The sequence below is a fragment of the Xiphophorus hellerii genome, chromosome 19 (assembly GCF_003331165.1).
Source record: "Xiphophorus hellerii strain 12219 chromosome 19, Xiphophorus_hellerii-4.1, whole genome shotgun sequence".
Classification (NCBI taxonomy): Eukaryota; Metazoa; Chordata; class Actinopteri; order Cyprinodontiformes; family Poeciliidae; genus Xiphophorus; species Xiphophorus hellerii.
This window is the reverse complement of record NC_045690.1, coordinates 23,694,551-23,713,134: the sequence shown is the minus strand read 5'-3', so window position 1 is coordinate 23,713,134 and position 18,584 is coordinate 23,694,551. Positions and strand designations below refer to the sequence as shown.

The following is an 18,584-nucleotide window of genomic DNA, read 5'->3' as shown; positions in this document are numbered from 1 at the left end:
GCGCGCATTGTGATAGACGCAAACCTTTTAGAAAACAAAGTCCAGGATGTGATGAACTCATTTATTGTTCTAAAAGAATCTGTGATCTATATTTTAATTAATGACTGCTCGTTACATAATCTCAAACACTTTTTTTTTTTTTCCTTTCCCCCCTTTGGCGGGAAACACACAGGTAGCTTACTCTTCGGTTCCGACAACCTGCTTTTCTTGCTTTCAGTAAGGCATGAAATGACGGCATCTACGGTCGCTTTCTCAGCTTAAATGTGAAGAGATGGGATCCCCGAGCACAAAAAAAACCAATACTCGATTAGTAATCTGAGCCGCGCCGTCGCAGAAGAGGACGTATGAAATTGTAGACTATAAATATTCCTCTGTGTCCGCAGCTGGAAAAGCATCCAGTATCCAGGAAACCCGAGGACGTTCCGGCAAAAGGAATGCCTTCGCATCCGGTGATCTTGTCCGAGTCTTTATCGGGAAGTGTTTGAACAGAAAAAAAAAAAAAAGAAGAAAAGAGTATTCTCAAACAAAAGAATTACACCAGTTACATGTGAGTGCAGCTGCGTGTGGGTTCTCAGAACGGATGCTCCGACACGTATATCGTCAGCCTGATGATGGAGCTTCCTCGGAAGTTGATGACGTTGTTGACCGTGACCATCTCCAGGTCCAGCACCAACACCTGCGGCCCTTTGATGGGCCGCGTCAGGACGAGGGTGGCGCTCACGTTGCTGGTTTGCTGCAAAGGGAAGAAAGAGGAGAGGAATGTGAGGATTGATGCACAGGAAGCGAAGAGTCAGACAGGTTGGGCTTACAGGAAGAGAAGCTCTTGACTCTGTGCCTTGTTTATTGTTACACAGTGTTCATGACCCACTTTACTTTTTATCACATTTCATCACAACACACTAGGACTGGAATGATTAATCAAATTAATTGTGATTAATCGGTTTAATACATTAGGGCAGAAATTATTAATCTAATTAATTGTGATTAATCGGTTTAAATACACTTCGGCTGAAATGATTAATCGGATAAATTGTGATTAATCGATTAGTGAAATAATCGCCAACTAATTTTGTAATCGATTAACTGAAATATATAGACTCATAAAAAGGACATTTACTGAATAAACTTATTTGGAGCAGTAATAAAGCCAAAACTGTACAAAATATATAGACATTTTGCATATAAAGATAGAAACACCTTTGTCTGTATACGTTTTACCCAAAACTCCTCAAGTGGCATAGTTTTAACTTCAGAGTTCAAATTCGCTAAAGGAAAGCTCTATTATTGTATTCTAAGCAATAAAATGTTAATTTTCTTATTCCTAATATTGTATTAAAAAAAGCTTACAAGGTTAAATAAAAATAAAACCTGTAGAATGTGTCAATTATATGTATCTAAGTAACTGATTACTCGTCAGAAAAATCATTATTCAACATTAAGTTGTTCATTATTACAAAGTAACAGAAAAAAGGAAGATGGCTACTTATAAAAATCGTAAAAATGTGGCTGGTATTTTGGTTTCAGTCCCTTTTTTAAACAAATACTGAAATTAAATTGGGTGCAGATAGTTACATTCAGTTCAACTCAAAAAACCTAATTTATCCCCACTGGGGCAATTATAATTGAACTGAAGGTTATAACTGTTATAGAGAATTTAAAAAGCATTAATGCACAATGCAAAACTGTAAGAGGAAAAAAAAGAGTAATAAGATGCCACACTTTTCAGGTTTTATAGGTATGACACTTTGAAAAGCATGTATCCTTTTCCTTCAGCTTTACAATAGTGTGCTGGTAAACTAGTTACAACTAGTTACTGTCATTTACAAAGACTGTCCTACTTTAAAATCCCGCCTTGTGTCTCAGCGATTTAACAAAAACAACAACAAAAAGAAGCAAAGCTCTGACTTGAGTAAATTGCTCCATCTAGTGGCGACACGCTGCAAGTGTCTTTCTGCTGTACCCAGACTAATTAAATAGCTTAAACAACTGGAGAACTCTCGATAATCATTCATCAGCAGCACTGCATCAAATACCTATGAAAGTCATCTATAACTAAGTTCCTACGAAAGAAGCTCGAGTGAAAAATCATTTTAAGAGACCTAATGTTTTATCTGAGACTCTAAAAATATCTAAAATCATCCTTTTATTTACGCATTTTAGACATAGATATTAAATGGGTTCATCAGCCTCAAATTGCGATTCAATGAAAAAGAAAATTGTAGGCACAATTAAGCTCGTCGCAATAAGGAATGAATCAATGAATCGCATAAATTGAAACGAGCTCAATTATTGGCATTTGCAAAGTTTCTTGTTTTTCTCTCTTTCTACTAAACCCTGGATGATAAAAGTCTCCAGTCTGCTGCTATGGCCTCAACTAGGACAATTATGTTTACAGAGAATTCATAATTCGTTTTATTAGTCGTTTCTGTTTATTTTAAATGTTCAATAGAATTAAAGTTTATTGATATTTGACTATGTGTTCTTGCACTATTATACCATTACTGTTATATTATCAAAAGAGGTCTCAAAACAACAATAATATCGTTTATCACAATAACTTCTGGGACAATTTATCATCCAGCAAAACTTATTGTGACAGACCTGACATGATTACACTTGCCCAATAATGTTATAAAAGGCTCAAATAAAAATAAAAAGATTTTATTCATAAAGATTTTGGCTGCAGAATTGACCACTAACCTGTCATTTCTGATTCAGCAGTGAACCTGATACAGATTGAAGGTAAGAGTGACCCGTTGGCACGGTTTCTGCAGGTGGCAGTGTTTTCCTTCTTTCTACATGCACGTCAACTCACTCTGACCGCCCCGCTCTGCATCCCATCTCCCGTTCATGGACTCCCGAGTGCTCACCCTCATGTAAAACTCCCGTCCGCTGTTGCCCGACTTTATCTGGAAGATGTAGAAGGCGCCGGGATAGCGCGTGGTGGCCTGCATCTGGAAGATATCGACAGGCACACTGCGCCCCGACGACAAGTCCATGTGTCGGTACAGAACGGTGAAAGCCAAGTCCCTGCAGGCAGGGTTCTCAGCTGAACACATGCACTGGCTGCAGAGCGGCGGGACATAGGAGGTTCAGAGAAATAAACCTTTAGATTCTACAACAACAACTCGAAACCTTTACATTGCCACGATGTGATAAGAGGGTGACGAGAAAACTCACTTGTCGCTAACGGCGATGTAAGGAGGCTGACACTGTAAAGGATTCAGGCATGTATAGCCTCCCTGGAAATTGAAACACACTTGTTCTGTTGTACAGGTGTTGTTACCAGTGTCACATTCATTGACGTCTTTGAAATCAAGCACACGACAGTCAGAGTCAGTGAAGTCAGAACCACAGCAACGAGGCATCAACAAGATCACAGCTTTGCATTTTTAAAAAATGAATAAATAAAATCAAGAATAAAGTGATGGATTTACATCGTAACAAAAAGAGAAAACTGCAATATGGTTAGTCCTCCGCAGCGAGCTTTACCTTCACAGCTCCGGCTGTCCTCGTATAAATAATACCCGGGCGGGCAGATGCAGGAGAACGAGCCGGGGGTGTTCACGCATCTGAACTGGCACAGAAACTCAGAGAAACTGCACTCATCCAGGTCTAAGTGAAACAAAAGGTATAATTCAGACAAATAGAAAGCGTCACAGAGAGATGAAGATGGCGGCTTTGATGTGTCTGTAAGGAGTTCGTCCATCTGCTCCGGTCCTACTCCATCAGTCCATCACATGAACGTACAGAGCGCAATGGAGACTCTGAACTCCATTTGAATTTTTTCAAATGTCCTCGTGTTTCGATGAGCCAGTTGTGGTAGATGGAGAGCATCTGTGTCCAATTTAATCTCGGGATGAACACAGCTCTGTTGTGAAGGCTGCAGCAGAGTGCATTAATCGGAGAAACACCCAAGAGGACTGTGGTAGCTCTGGAGGAGCTGCAGAGATTCACAGGATTGCAAATGTGGATTTCATGGAAGAGCGACAGGAAGAAAGATGCTTTTCAAAAAAATGTCGGAGGTTTCAGCAGCCATGAAGCGAACAAAAATAAGAAAAGGAGATGCTTGAGCAAGGTGAGGTAAAAGTTTCACTTTCTGGTCTGAAAGTGTGGTGGAAAACTACGTATGTACTAATCAGAATTAGTCTCAGAATCATAGTTCTTTTTTTTAATCACTGAATTTATAACAAAATGTTTCATCTTGTACAATAATATACAGCTCTGAAAAAAATTAGACCACTTAAAATGACCAGTTTCTGTGATTTAACTTTTTACAGATACATGTTTGAGTAAAATTAACTTTGCTCTTTCAGTCTATGAACTTCTGACAACATGCCTCTGAAATTCCAAGCAAAAATTTAGTTTTTATTTGCAGAAAATGAGAAATGGTCAAAATAAGAAAAAAGATGCAGTGCTTTCAGACCTCACATAATCCAAACAAAGCAAGTTCATATTCATTTAGGAACCACAATACTGATGTTTTAACTCAGGAAGAGTTCAGGAATCCATATTTGGTGGAATATTTCAATGGGCTTCAGCGCAGTGGGCTCTTTATCTGTATATGCATTTTGTTTTTAACCCTCTGATGCATGAATTATGATCCTTTGTGTCAGAATTTTTTTCCCATTTTTTAAAATTCTTTTCTTAAGGCATAAAAAAGGTAGGAAAATTTTTTTGTAAAAATAATTTTTTTTTTATTTTTTTTTTTTATGTGATCAATTGTAATTTTGTCCAAATACAAAGTTGTTATTTGAAAAATACATCAGTAGTATTGTTCCTTAGGGGTTATCTGATGTCACAATATTTCTTTTACTTGCAAGAGTCGTCTACAGTAGAAGGAGGGACCGGGTCTGTTCTCATGCTTTTTTGTCTGTCGGCCATATTGTATTTAACAAAAATAATTTCTTGCATTTGCAGCTGATGGCCAGTAGTTCATGGTATATTTTATGATGCATTAGTGTCCACTTCAGTGGTCTGTGTGCATTTATAACATAAAAATCCACAGGAAGCAGAAGAAAATGGCTTTTAGATAGCTGTCCACTGTAGTGACCGCTATGCATGAAAGGGTTAACTTAAAATTCGCCACAAAAATCTCCCCTCCCAAAAAAAAACAATCAAATAATAGAAATTCAATGTCTAAAAAAAAAAAAAAAAGTATGATTCTAATGAGACAGTATTTCTTCCGTAAAAAAGAAAAACAAACACCGCACCTCACCCTGAACGCACCATCTCCACTAGGAGACATTCTACCCTCAGAGCAGCGAACTGGAAGTATCCTCACCGATACAGGTTGTGCCGTCGGACGCCAGCTCGTATCCTTCGTTGCAGTTGCACATGAAAGAGCCGTAGGTGTTGAGACAGCCGTGACCGCAAGGTCGTTCGTCACATTCGTTCACATCTGGTGGACACAAAGGGGACGAAGGAATATTAAAGGTTTGAGGCAGGTTCTACCAGTCCGGGCTTACTTGACGAGACGCCGCTAAACATGGAGCTGAAGGGACAATATAGGGCTGGTTATCGGCTCGGGTCTAACAGGTGGAGCTGCACGAAGACGACAAATCACAACGAAGAAAAAAAAAACAGCCATCAAAAAACAAAATCTAAATTAAGAAGTACAGTTGAATGTGATTATCTGACTTTTCTCTCTTCACCATAGCTCTCTGCAGGGTTTTTAACAAAGCTGATTCTTTGTGGAGAACTTAAAACCTAAAAAAAAAATAAATAAATAATACTATTACCTGGTAATAATTTCTTTAAGTGCAGTTTTACATTTAGAGAGCCTATAATTTATTCTAAAGTCTTCAGAGAAGGAATCTTGGCCCACATCTGAGCTTAAAAGGTTAAAAAAAAAAAAAAAGTCTTTTTAAACTGCTTCAGGAGCTGCGCTCTGATTTATGGCATCCAAAATAACATTAAAAAACAAAAACATACTGGACAAAATTTTAAATCAACTTTATTGATTTGCCTCTGCGTTCCTGTAAATCCACGTACCCTGACAGGTCCGGCTGTCTGGATTAAGGAGGAAGCCGGGATTACACGAGCAGGAATAAGAGCCAGCGACGTTGGCACACAGTTGTTCGCAGTAACCATAGCGGCACTCATCGATATCTGGCTCAAAGGAGAGAGAGAGAGAGAAAGAAAAAGAGAGAAAGAAAGGGAGAGAAGCTGGTTATAAAATACAAAAACATATACTTAAGAAGCAGCTGCTTTACTTCACACAACCTGCAGAGGGCGCTGCTCTTACAGAAGAATGCTAACGCCTTTAGTATCGTTCCTAGATATTTTCACCCCCTCAGAGGTGATTAAAATAAATGTAGCATTTCTGCAATGAAGACAACTCTGACTGTTTTAACTCGTCACATTAGCCATTTTACATAAGCAAAACGCTTTAATGCGTGTTTTACATCTTGAGAAAACGTTCTAGTACAAGGTTTTCCCCAGAAAACCTGCTAAGCCCGATGATTGGGTGCTAGGTCAGTCATTCATCCAGCGGCCCGGCAGGTTTCTTAATTAAAACATGTTTAAAGTTGACAGGAAATTTGAAAATATCCCTTGATAATTATGTGTTATTAATAGATTGCAAAATTATTACCTGAACACTAACTATAAAGTCTTAAAAAAATGCAAACATATTAAAAAGACAAATAAATAAGCAATGCTAAGCCTGGTGGGGCACAAGTACAGCCTGGTGACCCGCCAGGCTGATAATACACTTGGGGAAGGCCTGCTAGTAGTTATAAACTGCTGCCGATTAAATGATTAAAGATTTTCTTAATGGTTGCATTTTGGATGTCAGGAAAAAAAAGACAACTAATATCCTCACCTTCCTAATATAATGGCGCAAGTATTTTTATTGACAAGATGATTTGGGAAAAGAAAAAGGAATTTTAGCAACAAAAAAACAAAAAAATAATAAATAAATAAACTAGACAGCCCGCCGTAGCTTTTTATGTGGCCTCTAGACTCCAAGTTACATCAATAAGTTCCTCCAGGTTTTCATGAAAACACGCAAAATCCACAGATCCCCACATTTGTTTCTGATTTTACTGCAAATTTTTCTCAAAATTGACCAAAAACAAAGGGCGATTAAAGAAATGTGACATTTAACACCAGATAAATTAAGCCCGCAAAAACAAAATCCTGGATGGACTGGTCAGTGTGAAAAGATGTTTAATATCATTTCATTTTAAGAGACACTTGGTGAATGCAGAAACAAACAGATGTTTGTTGATGTTTTAACAGCCTAACGAGTTTTTATCAATAGATTCTGGCACAACCGGCCCTTTAAGAACATTCAGATTTTTAATGTGGCCCAAAATGAAAATGAGTTTGGCCATTATTTTAGGACGGTGACGATATGAGAGTTTGCAGAGAAAGTTTCAACTTCGTACTCCAAGGTTGTTTCTCACATCATGAGTTTGACTGACCCCACCGCGACGTGGCTCCTAAAAACCGATCAAACCCAGGAAATCCTCTCAGAGGTGGGGGAAATGCTTCGCCCAGTCTGATAGCCCACTTCCTCAAGCAGCATACAGGATGCACTCACTCAACACAGGAGGGGGCGCCAACTCCCTTTCGATAGTATATGCGTTCATAAAAGTCAACACACAATTGAGACAGAAAAATTATGGGGTTTTTTTAATAACTGGTGCTCATGACGCCTCTCTTCTACTGCTGCTCTGGGTAGGTGCCAATATCAAAAGCTTGCCACTGACAAAAGGTTTTTATTCGATCCAAAAACTCATGCAATGTTGCCCGACAACAGTGATGCGATAATTTTTTAAATGTTTAATGAGTAAACTTTACGTATACTGCCATTTTTACATAGAAATATCACAATGTACTTTGTTGTAAAATACAAGAAAGCAGCGATGTAAACACAATAAAAAGATTTAAACATAAAAATGTTGGTATGCTGGTATGTTCACATCCTTGAGGAGGTTTTTTTTTGACAAAATGATGCTTCAGAATGACATTAGCAGCAGCAGCAGCAGCTCTCTCACCTTGACACTGTCCGGCTATGAGCCAATAGCCTTCGGTGCAGGAGCAGGTGTAGCCGCCGGCGGTGTTGATGCAGACCTGCGTGGGGTTACAGTGGTGGGAGTTCGTCTCACATTCGTCAATGTCTGGAACAGAGAAAAGTGGCGGGAGACTCAGAAACTGCCGAGGCAGACACGCAAAAGACAGGAAATAGTTTTAAGAACAGCAAAACCTCAAATCAAGCTGAAACATGAAGGATGAAACGCCATCACATTTCGGTATTAGCAAAAAAATAAATAAAAAAATAAAAATCCCACATATTTCTGTAGCATAAACTCGGTGAACGTACAATGTCACACAGCAGAAGTATTCATCTCCACTCTCACGTTTTACAACAACAAGATACTGCAACATATTTTATAGGCAGATCAACAGAAAGTAGTGCGGCGTGTCACTACGACCCCACCAGAGTGACGATGAGGAGCTCACTGTACTCCTGGGAGATCTCAGCACAACACAACGCCTTTGTTACGTGGAGGAGAACCTTTAATGCTGCCATGAAGAACTAGGTCAGTACCGGGTCCAACCCAGCATGAGCAAGGTGTACCTAATAAATAATAATATTTATTATTATTAGAATTATTAATTAATAATAAAGATGGAATTACAGGGTATTCACTCCCAGAGGCAACTGGTTGCACTGGGTTTTATTTAGCAAAAGGACAGTAAAAGAGCATGAATGAAAATGCCAATTTTGGTTTATAAGTAAACAAAAAATAAATAAATTTAACTGCACAACCTCGTTCTTCCTGTTCTCAACAATCTACTGCAGGTCTGTCAATTAAAACCTCGGTAAAATACATGTAGGTTTGTGATAACATGAAAAAATTTCAACGGGTGTGAGTATTTTTGCCAAGCGTTATATCCGAAACACGTCACAGAAAATAACAATAAATCCAATCACCGAGCTGCAATCCAAGCCAAAACCGCAAGAAAACTGACCTGTTGGCAGCTGCAGAGGTTTTACTTGACCTTCCGCCCAAACATGGAGAAGCAGGATTCAGCTTCTATTCACCACAAATCTGGAACAAACTTCCAGAAAACTGCAGTTCTCTGGCAACACCGATATCCTTTAAAACAAGGCTAGAAACTAGGCCTGTCACGATAACAAGCTGGACGATAAATATTTCCAGAACTTATTACAATAAACGATAATATTGTTGCTTTGAGACCGTTTTCAAGTAATAAAGGTGCAATAATGCAAGAACAGATTCTCAAAGCTCAATAAACCTTAAATTCTAATGAACATTAAACACTGGAACTGGAAGACATTTAAAATGTCCACAATAAATTAAAAAAACGACAAATAAAATGAATTATGAAGTCTTTGTAAACAAAATTATCTTTGAAAATAAAGGGGTCGTTGAGCTCAAAGCACCAGAATGAAGACTTTTATCATTCAGTTTCTGGTAAAAAGAGAAAAATGATAAATCAAGCAAATGAAAATGATTGAGTGTTTTTCTTTTATTCATCATGAGATTAATTGATTTATTGCTCATTGTCACAAAATTTGCATTCCGGTTAGTAGTAAACGGATCAACATATTTGATGGAATTTGACGAAAATATAACTCTTATTGCTTGCTTCAGAATTGGTGACAGCATGAAACTTTGAACGGCCTTGCTGCTGAAAAGGTGCTGCACAAATAAACTTGACTGGATGTCTGAGGTCTTGCCTCCCAGTAGATGGCGCTGCATAAAACTCCTATTTCCTTCTGGTTCCCAGATTGCATTCGAGTAATTTGGCAGCTCTCCTTCCCTCTCGTGGGAAGTCTGTGGCCACAGTTTAGGACTTTACACGTCCACGAGACGTGCATGTTTTCCCACGCCGTCACGGAGATCGTATCAGCAATCTTCCATTAAAAAAATCAAATCAAATCTTTCAAGCAATCAGGTTTTCACCACCCTGTGTAAGGAAAAAAAACAGCCTAATATTTGAGTAAGGCATACAATAGTTTCTCGTCAGGATAAGCGATATCTCGAATTTGAAGCTGAATTCCTGTGACGCCCTAATAATGGACACATTTCCTTATGAGGATATGACACTTCAGTGGTTCTCAGCCTGTGAAGTCACCTATCTCTAGGAAACCAGCAGTGAAAGTGGTGGGTGTCTTTTCTCCTTTTGTTTTTACAGGCTGTTTTCATACGGGATAACATCTTACTTTGGGAGCTTTCTGCCTGCTCCCCTGGACCGGAGAGGAGGGGTCGGAGGCCCGAGAGCGCTCGGCCAAAAGCTAGCAGCACCTGCTGGCAGCAAGACTCCGAAAGACCCTTCATGTGCCCGACATGTGTAGTCGACATACACACACCCAGCACCTGCGAGAAGCGTTCCAGATCAGCTCCTTATATAGTCCCGTTTCGGGGGCTGCTCACAAGCTGTGGGGCGGCTGCAGACAGCCGGACCTGGCTGCAGAGAAGAAGGGGATTAGCTTGAAACGCCTGAAGACTGGTCACATATAGAAAAGAAGAAAATGCCCTCAGGAGGAAGATATGTCAGCTTGTGGGCCGAAACGGGGTGAATATCAACACTCCGGGGGCAGTAAGGATGCAAAAAACAATGCAGCTGCAAGGACATGTTGCTCAAGTTATACAAAGAACGTTGAAAGTAATCCGTGTTTACAGTTAAATTAAAGACTGCAAACAGAAAAGACTATTTTCTGATCAACTATAGACTCGCATACAATTCAACTCAAAAATATCATTGATCCCAAAAGGAAATGAAATTTTGTTGCAACTCATATTAATTCGGATTCTTCAGAGTTACGCTGGAGTGTGTCAAGTTTTCCTAAGAGAGGATGATCTCCTAATCTGATTTATCCTTGGTTTCATTCAGAAGTGGTTTTTCTCTCATCTAATACCAAAAAAAGAAAGAAAAGACTCCTTAAAGTCGCGAACTGTAATTACGACCGTGTATTTTTCTTTGGCTCACAAGGAAGTTAGTCAGAGGCAACAGGAAGGTGGATGGAGTCAACTAGAGAGCAATCCTGAGAGAAAATTTAACCTAAACATAGGCAGAGTTACAATAAAATATAGTAGATTAGACTGTAAACTATAAGTAAAACCTCTAACTTTTGTGTTGGAACCACCCAGCCAAAGTAGTTGAAAATCCAATTAATTAATCTATTTGTTGTTTACAACATGAAGTGTCATTTGGCAAATAATGACGCTTTTAACGCAAAGGCGCACTAAAAGTTGCATTAAAAGTGTCAATTTTGCATTACTCAGTAAACAAACTTTTAATGCAAAGTCCCATTAAAACTTGCTTTAAAAGTCAACGAACAATTTCAACTTTGCATTAAAAGTGTCATTAATTACCAATGACACTTCATGACAACAGTCACAAACATTCATAAAGACTTCTTCAGGTTCATAACAGGTGTTGTGTCATGTTTATGACTGTTTCATGTCAGTCTTATGAACACCTCTTCAAATAAAGTGCTACCAAACTTTGAGATGTGAATAGTAAAACTGTGGCTAACCAAATCCCTAACAAGCTGCATTGTTCCCTTGCAGAGCGGCACAAACTGGCAAAAACCGGTGGCAGAAAGGTCCACAAAGGCGTTTTTTTGTCGTAGATTCAGACAGGAAGTCGCAGCGTGTGTGCAATTTCTGCCCCACGGCATCCATCAGTCAGCAACCGATTACATCAGCACACACAGCCTTCAGGAGTGTGTGTGTGTGTGTGTGTGTGGGTGGACTTGTAACGAGTGGTCCCCACAGAGGCGTGCTTGTTGTCCAAGTCTGGCCTGGGTGCAGATTTTGGGGGAACATGACCTCACTTTTGGCCCCCTGGCGGAGTGGTTTACCCAAACAAGGTCGTGAGCAGATTCCCTGGCAAGTCGCCCCAAATTCAAACAGCCCATATTTGTGCATGAAGTCAGCTCTCTTGCTCTCTTTCAGAAGAGAAAACAACTGCACTCTATGTATATATTTCCACCTCATTGCAGGATTCCATTTATCCTAAATGACAGTAAAAAAAAATTAAATAAAAAAGTCCCAATGCACTTTGAGGAGGCTATTTTTAAACAGCTTGAGTAAAATTATACCATAGAAGGTCTATGCGTGAGTGTGTGTGGATGTATTTTCATTTTATTATTACTTTATAACCTAATTTAAATTCAATAATGAGTAGTGATATAGTGTTTTCATACATGAACTCACTCACACACATTCATGCACCAATAAGCAGATCGGCAACTTCTGGGTGAAGTGCCTTGCCCGGGGGCAGATCATCATGTCAGCAGTCGATCTGTACTCTGGTTAATAATTACTATTAAACTAATTTTCTGTTGGGGAAAAGATGAATAGTTACTTCTTGAGTATCTTCAGTCAGTTGGGGATTTTTTTTTGTGTGTGTGTGGGTTGAGGTCAAAGGGCATCTGTCTGTGCTTGAGTTGGGTGAATGTGTTTTCTCCTACTTCCAAGAAAGAAGTTCTTCAAGGAGTAAAGCTTTCAGAGTACTCCTCTATGAAGGCTTCTGTAAACTTTGGGGTTCCCCAAGGCTCTATATTCAGTCCATTATTATTTTCTTTCTATACACTCTGTGTAGCAGGTATTACTCAGTCTTTTAGTAACATCCCTCACCATTCAGTTGTATGAGTTGCTAAGTTATCTAAATTAAGACTGACTGCCTACCTCAGATAAGAGACTGGCTGCTTGATGGCTTTTTAATCCCAGTGAGAACATATAAAATGATAACAGACCTGAAATACACTCTGACATCAGACAAGTGGAGTGTTGGATATTGGGAGTGACTTTTGATTGTGATGTAATCATGGACTCACTTTTAAAATTCATATCAAGGTCCTGTTTTTTTCCCCCATTTAAGCTGAGACCTATTGGGCCCAGAAACTAAAGGAAGGAATCATTGGTAGATCCGTTTCTTTTAGCTTAGATTCGTGTAAATTCATCGCTCACTTGTCTGGGCAAAGTGTTTCAGACAATTACAAGTCACACAGAGTTTTGTTTTGATTTCTTTACACTGTTGTCCCGTTGAATTCAGAATCCTTATTTTAAAGAAAATTCCTCAAATATAAAACTTGTAGCGTCAAGCTACACGTTTTGTTTCCTGTCCTGTCCATATAAAAATCAAAATGTGTTGGTTTTTCCCCTTATAAAATAAAAAACTGAAGAAGATCAAGCCTTTTGGTCTGTTGAAAAGTTCTGTGTGTTTTGTTATTTCACTCAGTTTTATTAACAAGCAGATAAAAACTCATTTTTTCAGTCTGGCATTTGTCTGCTGGCATCAGTACTTTCTGCCCGTCCATCACCTCCTGCATGGGTAATTATTTTTCTTTTATGACTATTAAGTCTAATTAGCTATTATTAAAATGTTCAGTTCCTGGGTTTTGTATGTGCAACAGGTTTATGATCTCCTCTGTGGAGACTGCTTTAAAAATAAATTCTTTATTCGCTTGTGTTCCTCCATGTCCAGCAGCGCATCATCGAAAAAGTGGGGTACACCCACACGCTCACAACTGAAGAGAAACAAAATCACCCAACATGTAGATGTGTGTTTTTTTTGGATGCCGGGCGAAAGCCGCAGTGCTGGGTTAGAACCGATTCCTGCAGAGATCGTAACCCAGCCGCAAGAGGAGGACAACTGTGCAGACGTGCAGGTGGAGTCAGTTGCTTTTCTGGGGGGTTTTTAACAAAAAAGTGCAAATGACTCTTCAGTTAGAAGAGAGGGCGTGCAGACATTTAGGAGTCGCTGGGCCTAATACCTAAAGAGGAGCAGCCAGTGCTGCAACATGGAAAGTGAACATGGAGTCCAAATTAAGTTGGAAGGCTGGCGACAGGGAGACGTCCACGCAGACAAACACAAAAGACATATAAAGGCAATACAATAACATTCAGAGTAACGTGACAAAAACAGAAAGTACAAAAGAAAAGAAAATCAAACAAAACTGAAAGTGTTTGGAGGAAACTAAGGAATTAGCTGAAGGGAAAGTGGATTCGTGAAGACAAAGCCAGACCAGAGCATCACTCATTCACAAGTAGAAGAAAACAGGGCTACCTGTTTAGATAAAAGTTAGATTTAGAGATAATTCCCAAGGAGACGATGCTGAGATGGGGCTGCATGTCAGGTAAAGGAGCAGATATCTGAAAAAACATATTGCTGCACTATATTGTTCCTGAATATAATGATAATATCAGTCACAATCAACTTCTTTTTCCTTCCTGAGTCTTATTACTAGAGTTTCTCCACCACTTTCTAAAGGTTTGAGCATCTTGGCCACTAGACATATACTGTACCTCTGCTGTGGGCAAGACATGATTCAGGTGGCGTGTTATAATCGGTGCAAGAAATGTGATATCCTGCCAAATGTTTCCTCCTTGCACAGGTGACGACTTTTAACACTTTTCTCCTCCCATCAATCCAAAGCGGAGGGAGGTTTGGTGGTTATTTTCCCGAGATGATAAAGCATCTTTCCACCGAGTAAACCGTGATGGATATTTTCTTCAGGAAAGGCAGATCAACTCCGTGAGCCAGCAAAGAGTCTCTCGGTATAATTGGAAATTTATGATGGAAATGGGAAGCCAACTGCTTTATGAGACTGTTTGGAGTTTGACTGATGAATATTGTTTGGCCATCAGTGAAAGAGTTCAAGAGTTCAAGAATGCCAGAGGAGGTGCAGCAACTAATTGTACTAATTGTGGCTTCCACACACTACTTGATCAGATTTTTTTTTCTTCCAATGGTATGAATTGCAAAGCCAGAACACTCGGCTATCAAATAAAACATCTTTCCTGCAAAAAAAAAAAAAAAAAAAGGTGATCACATTTTTTCGCTTGCTAGGACTTGCACAAGTCATCCACTTCACCCATCTTTCATTCTTTTGAAACTGTCATCATGTCTGAACTCCGAGAGCACAGCCGCTCGCCTGTTTACTCACCGTTGCAGGTGCCGTCCGCCGCCAGCGCGTACCCCAAGGTGCACAGCGCGGGATTGCTCACGATGGGGTAACTCGGCTCCGCGGCTCTCGCGGGAGCCCGCGCGAAGGTGTCCGGGATTCTGTCAGAGGGCTCCGGGTAGCTCGGCTCAGGCTGGGCGGGGCTCACCCGTCTGTAAGGCCGGTCGTAGTAGTCGCTGGAGAGGCACTGGTAGCCTCCGATCCGGTTGACGCAGAGCATCTCTCCTTGGCACGGTTGCGGCCAGCTGCACTCGTTCACATCTGGAAGGCAGAGAGGAGCGGCGGTGAGGACATTCCTGCTGCAGCTCCCGCGTCTGCGAGACGGTGGCCCACCCAGTTTATCACTAGGTTACCGATTTGTTCCACCTTGAACTTTTGAGCGTTATTTCATGATGCAACCACAAACTGAGATATGTTTTTAATGGGATATTACGCGCCAGGCCGACGTAAAGCAGCACGTTCGTAAACGGGAAAGGAAAAATGCAGCTTTTTTCCTTCCGTCGGCTAATTTGTAAACAGAAACCGTCCTGGTGTTATGGGTGGGCATTTATTGTATCGTTTATCATTTATCGGGATAGATTTCTTATTTCGTTAAGATTTTGATTTATTGTTGTCACAATAAATTCCAATTCAGTCCGTATTTTCGGGATTATTATTTTTACCCAGTGTTCGTTCCACAAAGATGTGTTAATAAATCTAAATAAATTTAAAAATATGATTAAATGAAGTTACTGTGTGCATTTTAGTTATAAAAAATAACATTTCTTAAGGTGATTATTGTCCTAAGCGCATTACACATGGGAGCGTTTTTGTCTAGAGCAGGATTTGTGCTTGTGGGGCTCTGAAGGCTGTGCCATGCAATCACAGTCACAAAGCTACCGCCAAAAATAAAAGAGAACAAAATACAAACAATTAGTTGTGACTGTCACTTTTGTTATCAACACAATAGTACCGCAGAGCATAAAACTGTACGCTCATATTGCCCACCCCGACTTGGTGCGACTTAATTTTGGGATAAATTTAACTGCTCTGTGAAGGCCTCTGGTGTTTGTTGGAAAGTATTAGTCAACGAAGACCAAGGAATGCTCCAGACACATCAGGCTTAAAGATGTGGAGAATTTTAAAGCAGGACTAGGTTATAAATCCAAGAAAAGCAGCCCAAATACGTCCATAGTAAATCCGGAGGAGCAGCAGAGATCCAATCTGTTTACAGAAATGACAAATTCATCCTTTATAGAAGAGTAGCAGCTGGAAAGACATTGTTGAATGAAAGCTACAGAGTCCTGTTAAGACACGTATGAGATACAGAAAACATGTGATTCTCCAACTCATTTTCCAAAAAACAAAGGAGAGTACGTAGCTCAAATGAAATCAAGATTCGTTGAGAACTTCATGTTCCCATTTTCCCATTGTCATGAGAAAATCCCACCAGCGCCTCTGTCTCCTGAAAGAAACCAAAGGCAGCTGGACTTGGCCTCCCAGCCTTCACTTCCTTTTACAGATGGAGGGCGACCTGAGCAAGTTTACCCCGGTGTGATACACCAGCTGCTCAAGGTTGGATATGAAAGTAGTCAAAACAGTTGGCAAGATGACTGGATGTCTGATGTCTACATCAGCTGCTGAGGGATCAGGGCTGGAGGAATCATGTGTGACCCCCCCAGCAACACTTTTAGTTCCTTCTGGAAGACGTCTGTGCAGCTGATCACCTTCGCTTAATTCAGCTTCATTCCTGAGGCTACCAGAATCATGAACAGATGTTGAACAAATTGCTCTTAGTTATTATTTTTATTCGATATTTTATAGCCTTCGTTTGTATTTTTAATGGATTTCCCCCCCATTATTCTCCAGGCTTTCAGTCCACATTTAGTTTGCGGATGTTGCGTGTTGATCCCTGGAGATGCTCGAATCTCACGACACAGAAATGGAACTCTTGGATTGGCCTAGTCAAAGTCCAGACATCAAAACTGACACTTAAAGCAACCTCTATATCCACTTTGCCTGTAATTAAGCAGTTTGGCTAATAAGAGAGGGTAAATAAAATAAAAAAAATAAAACAAATCTGACTAAATGTGTCAACTTAGTGGACACACTCCAGAAGACTTGGGAGTTGTAACTGCAAACATACAAATACACACCACACTTTTCAGATTTTTGTTTGTAGAAAATTCAAATTACAATCAATGGAGCATTAATTTGGGTTAAATTATATCCCTAAAACACATCAGAGTTTGTGATTTTCCATTTTTCTTTAAATGCCAACTTATGTAAAACGACTTACCTGAACATTGTCCTAAATTGCGGTTGTATTCAAAGCCGTACGGACAGGACTGAGGAGAGACGAGAGGAACTGTGAGCGTTTGGCTCGGATTCAGACCGTAATGAAGCAAGGTGAGCGGAGTTACCTGTCCGTGTGCTGACTGGATGCAAAGCAGAGTAAATACCAGAGCGGCCAACATTCTGCAAATGGGGAATTTTCGTTTTGTGAAGCCTTGTGGAGGACAGCTGGCCGGAGCTCGACAGAAGCATAGCCTGCTGACACAAACAGGGCAGAGAAACCGCATTAACGGAGGCTCCCGCTACGCAGAAAGGCTTCAGCTGGACTGGGAGGGAGAGAAACGAGACGAACCTTAGAGGAGAACAAAACCTGAGCGCGAGCGTTTCCAACGGCATCGTTTAATGGCTCCTGGTGAAGTCCCTCTTTAAAAAAAGAAAGATTTAGACGACCCGTAAAACCCGAATCCCAGCGGGGCTCCCTCCAACTATGCGCCCTTACGCGAAAGTCGACACCAGGTTTTCATTAACCACTGTGTGATCGAGCTGAAGCTCCGGCACATTGACCAACTCTTACAGGAATTTCCTCGGTCGAAAAAAAAAAAAAAAAAAAAAAAGCAAAACAAACCCCAACTTCGCCGTCCCGTTTTCTGCTCGGACCGCTGGGCCGCGCAGATCATTTAGCAATGCAGATGTGACGCTCCCTCCCCCCCCTCCTTCCCCCCCACCGAGCTCTTTTAGCAACAGCTGGATCCAATCAGGAGATCCAGCCCCCTGCGGTGGGCGCGCGCAGCCCGACAGGCTCAGCGCGGTGCTGTCCGCGAGCTCAAAGACATAAAGCACACACTGTGGGGGTGACTGTGTGTGTTTTCTCAGGACACGCACACACACCAGAGTTCAGTGACACTAAACAGCCACTTACTGCGCCCACTTCTGGACCATATGTACAGCTGAGACGAGTCTCACTCCCGGGCCTCGAACCAAGCGGAGGAGAAAACTCTTTACTTGTGACATAATTCTTAAATAAACACGCAGCCATGAATACATTCACAGCTCAGTTTGTCATTTCACAAACTTTACATTTATCTGCTAGGAATAGCAAAAATAAAGGGGCGTTGCTTAAGACTCGTAGTCTTCACAGGAGATTTCCCCCAAGGCTTTCTGGTGATCCTCATGCAGTCTGCGTAATAAAAAAAAAGCATTTAGTGCTTTAAACGTCTGGAAAGTCACCAAGTAACAGCAGATCAGATTATTTCTCAGATCAGGTACTATTACTAGTTAGTAGTACTTCAGTTCCGTATGATCCCTTACTAACTAGTAGTAGCGGGTTTATTAATTAATGTAATAATGGTGGGTT

At 40.5% G+C, this 18,584-nt stretch overlaps 1 protein-coding gene across 5 annotated transcripts; it reads right to left on the bottom strand.

The window, feature by feature from the left end:
- Positions 1 to 47: 47 nt before the first annotated feature.
- On the bottom strand, positions 48 to 18,199 carry fbln5 (fibulin 5). 5 transcript variants are annotated; one of them, XM_032546461.1, is made up of 12 exons: positions 17,730 to 18,199; positions 17,601 to 17,653; positions 17,359 to 17,485; positions 17,235 to 17,283; positions 14,939 to 15,217; positions 8,007 to 8,129; positions 5,995 to 6,111; positions 5,285 to 5,401; positions 3,493 to 3,615; positions 3,181 to 3,307; positions 2,871 to 3,066; positions 48 to 733 (listed from the first exon to the last, which is right to left on the bottom strand). In XM_032546461.1, the coding sequence occupies exons 2-12, from the start codon at positions 17,624 to 17,626 to the stop codon at positions 572 to 574; spliced, it is 1,446 nt and encodes a 481-aa protein (XP_032402352.1). In that variant the 5' UTR covers positions 17,627 to 17,653; positions 17,730 to 18,199; the 3' UTR covers positions 48 to 571. The 5 variants fall into 5 exon arrangements, with proteins under 5 accessions (XP_032402352.1, XP_032402349.1, XP_032402350.1 ...); XM_032546458.1 differs by having other exon boundaries at positions 17,583 to 17,653; positions 17,730 to 18,195; XM_032546459.1 differs by having other exon boundaries at positions 17,583 to 17,653; positions 17,856 to 18,195.
- Positions 18,200 to 18,584: the final 385 nt, after the last annotated feature.

Excerpts from the sequence above, each read along its gene's own strand:
- fbln5 (XM_032546458.1), bottom strand. The coding sequence starts at position 17,626 with ATGCCGTTGGAAACGCTCGCGCTCAGGTTTTGTTCTCCTCTAAG. Across the intron at positions 3,616-5,284 it reads CGACGGCACAACCTGTATCG|ACCTGGATGAGTGCAGTTTC; the intron begins GTGAGGATACTT and ends TGTTTCACTTAG. Across the intron at positions 3,308-3,492 it reads GGACAGCCGGAGCTGTGAAG|ACGTCAATGAATGTGACACT; the intron begins GTAAAGCTCGCT and ends TTGATTTCAAAG.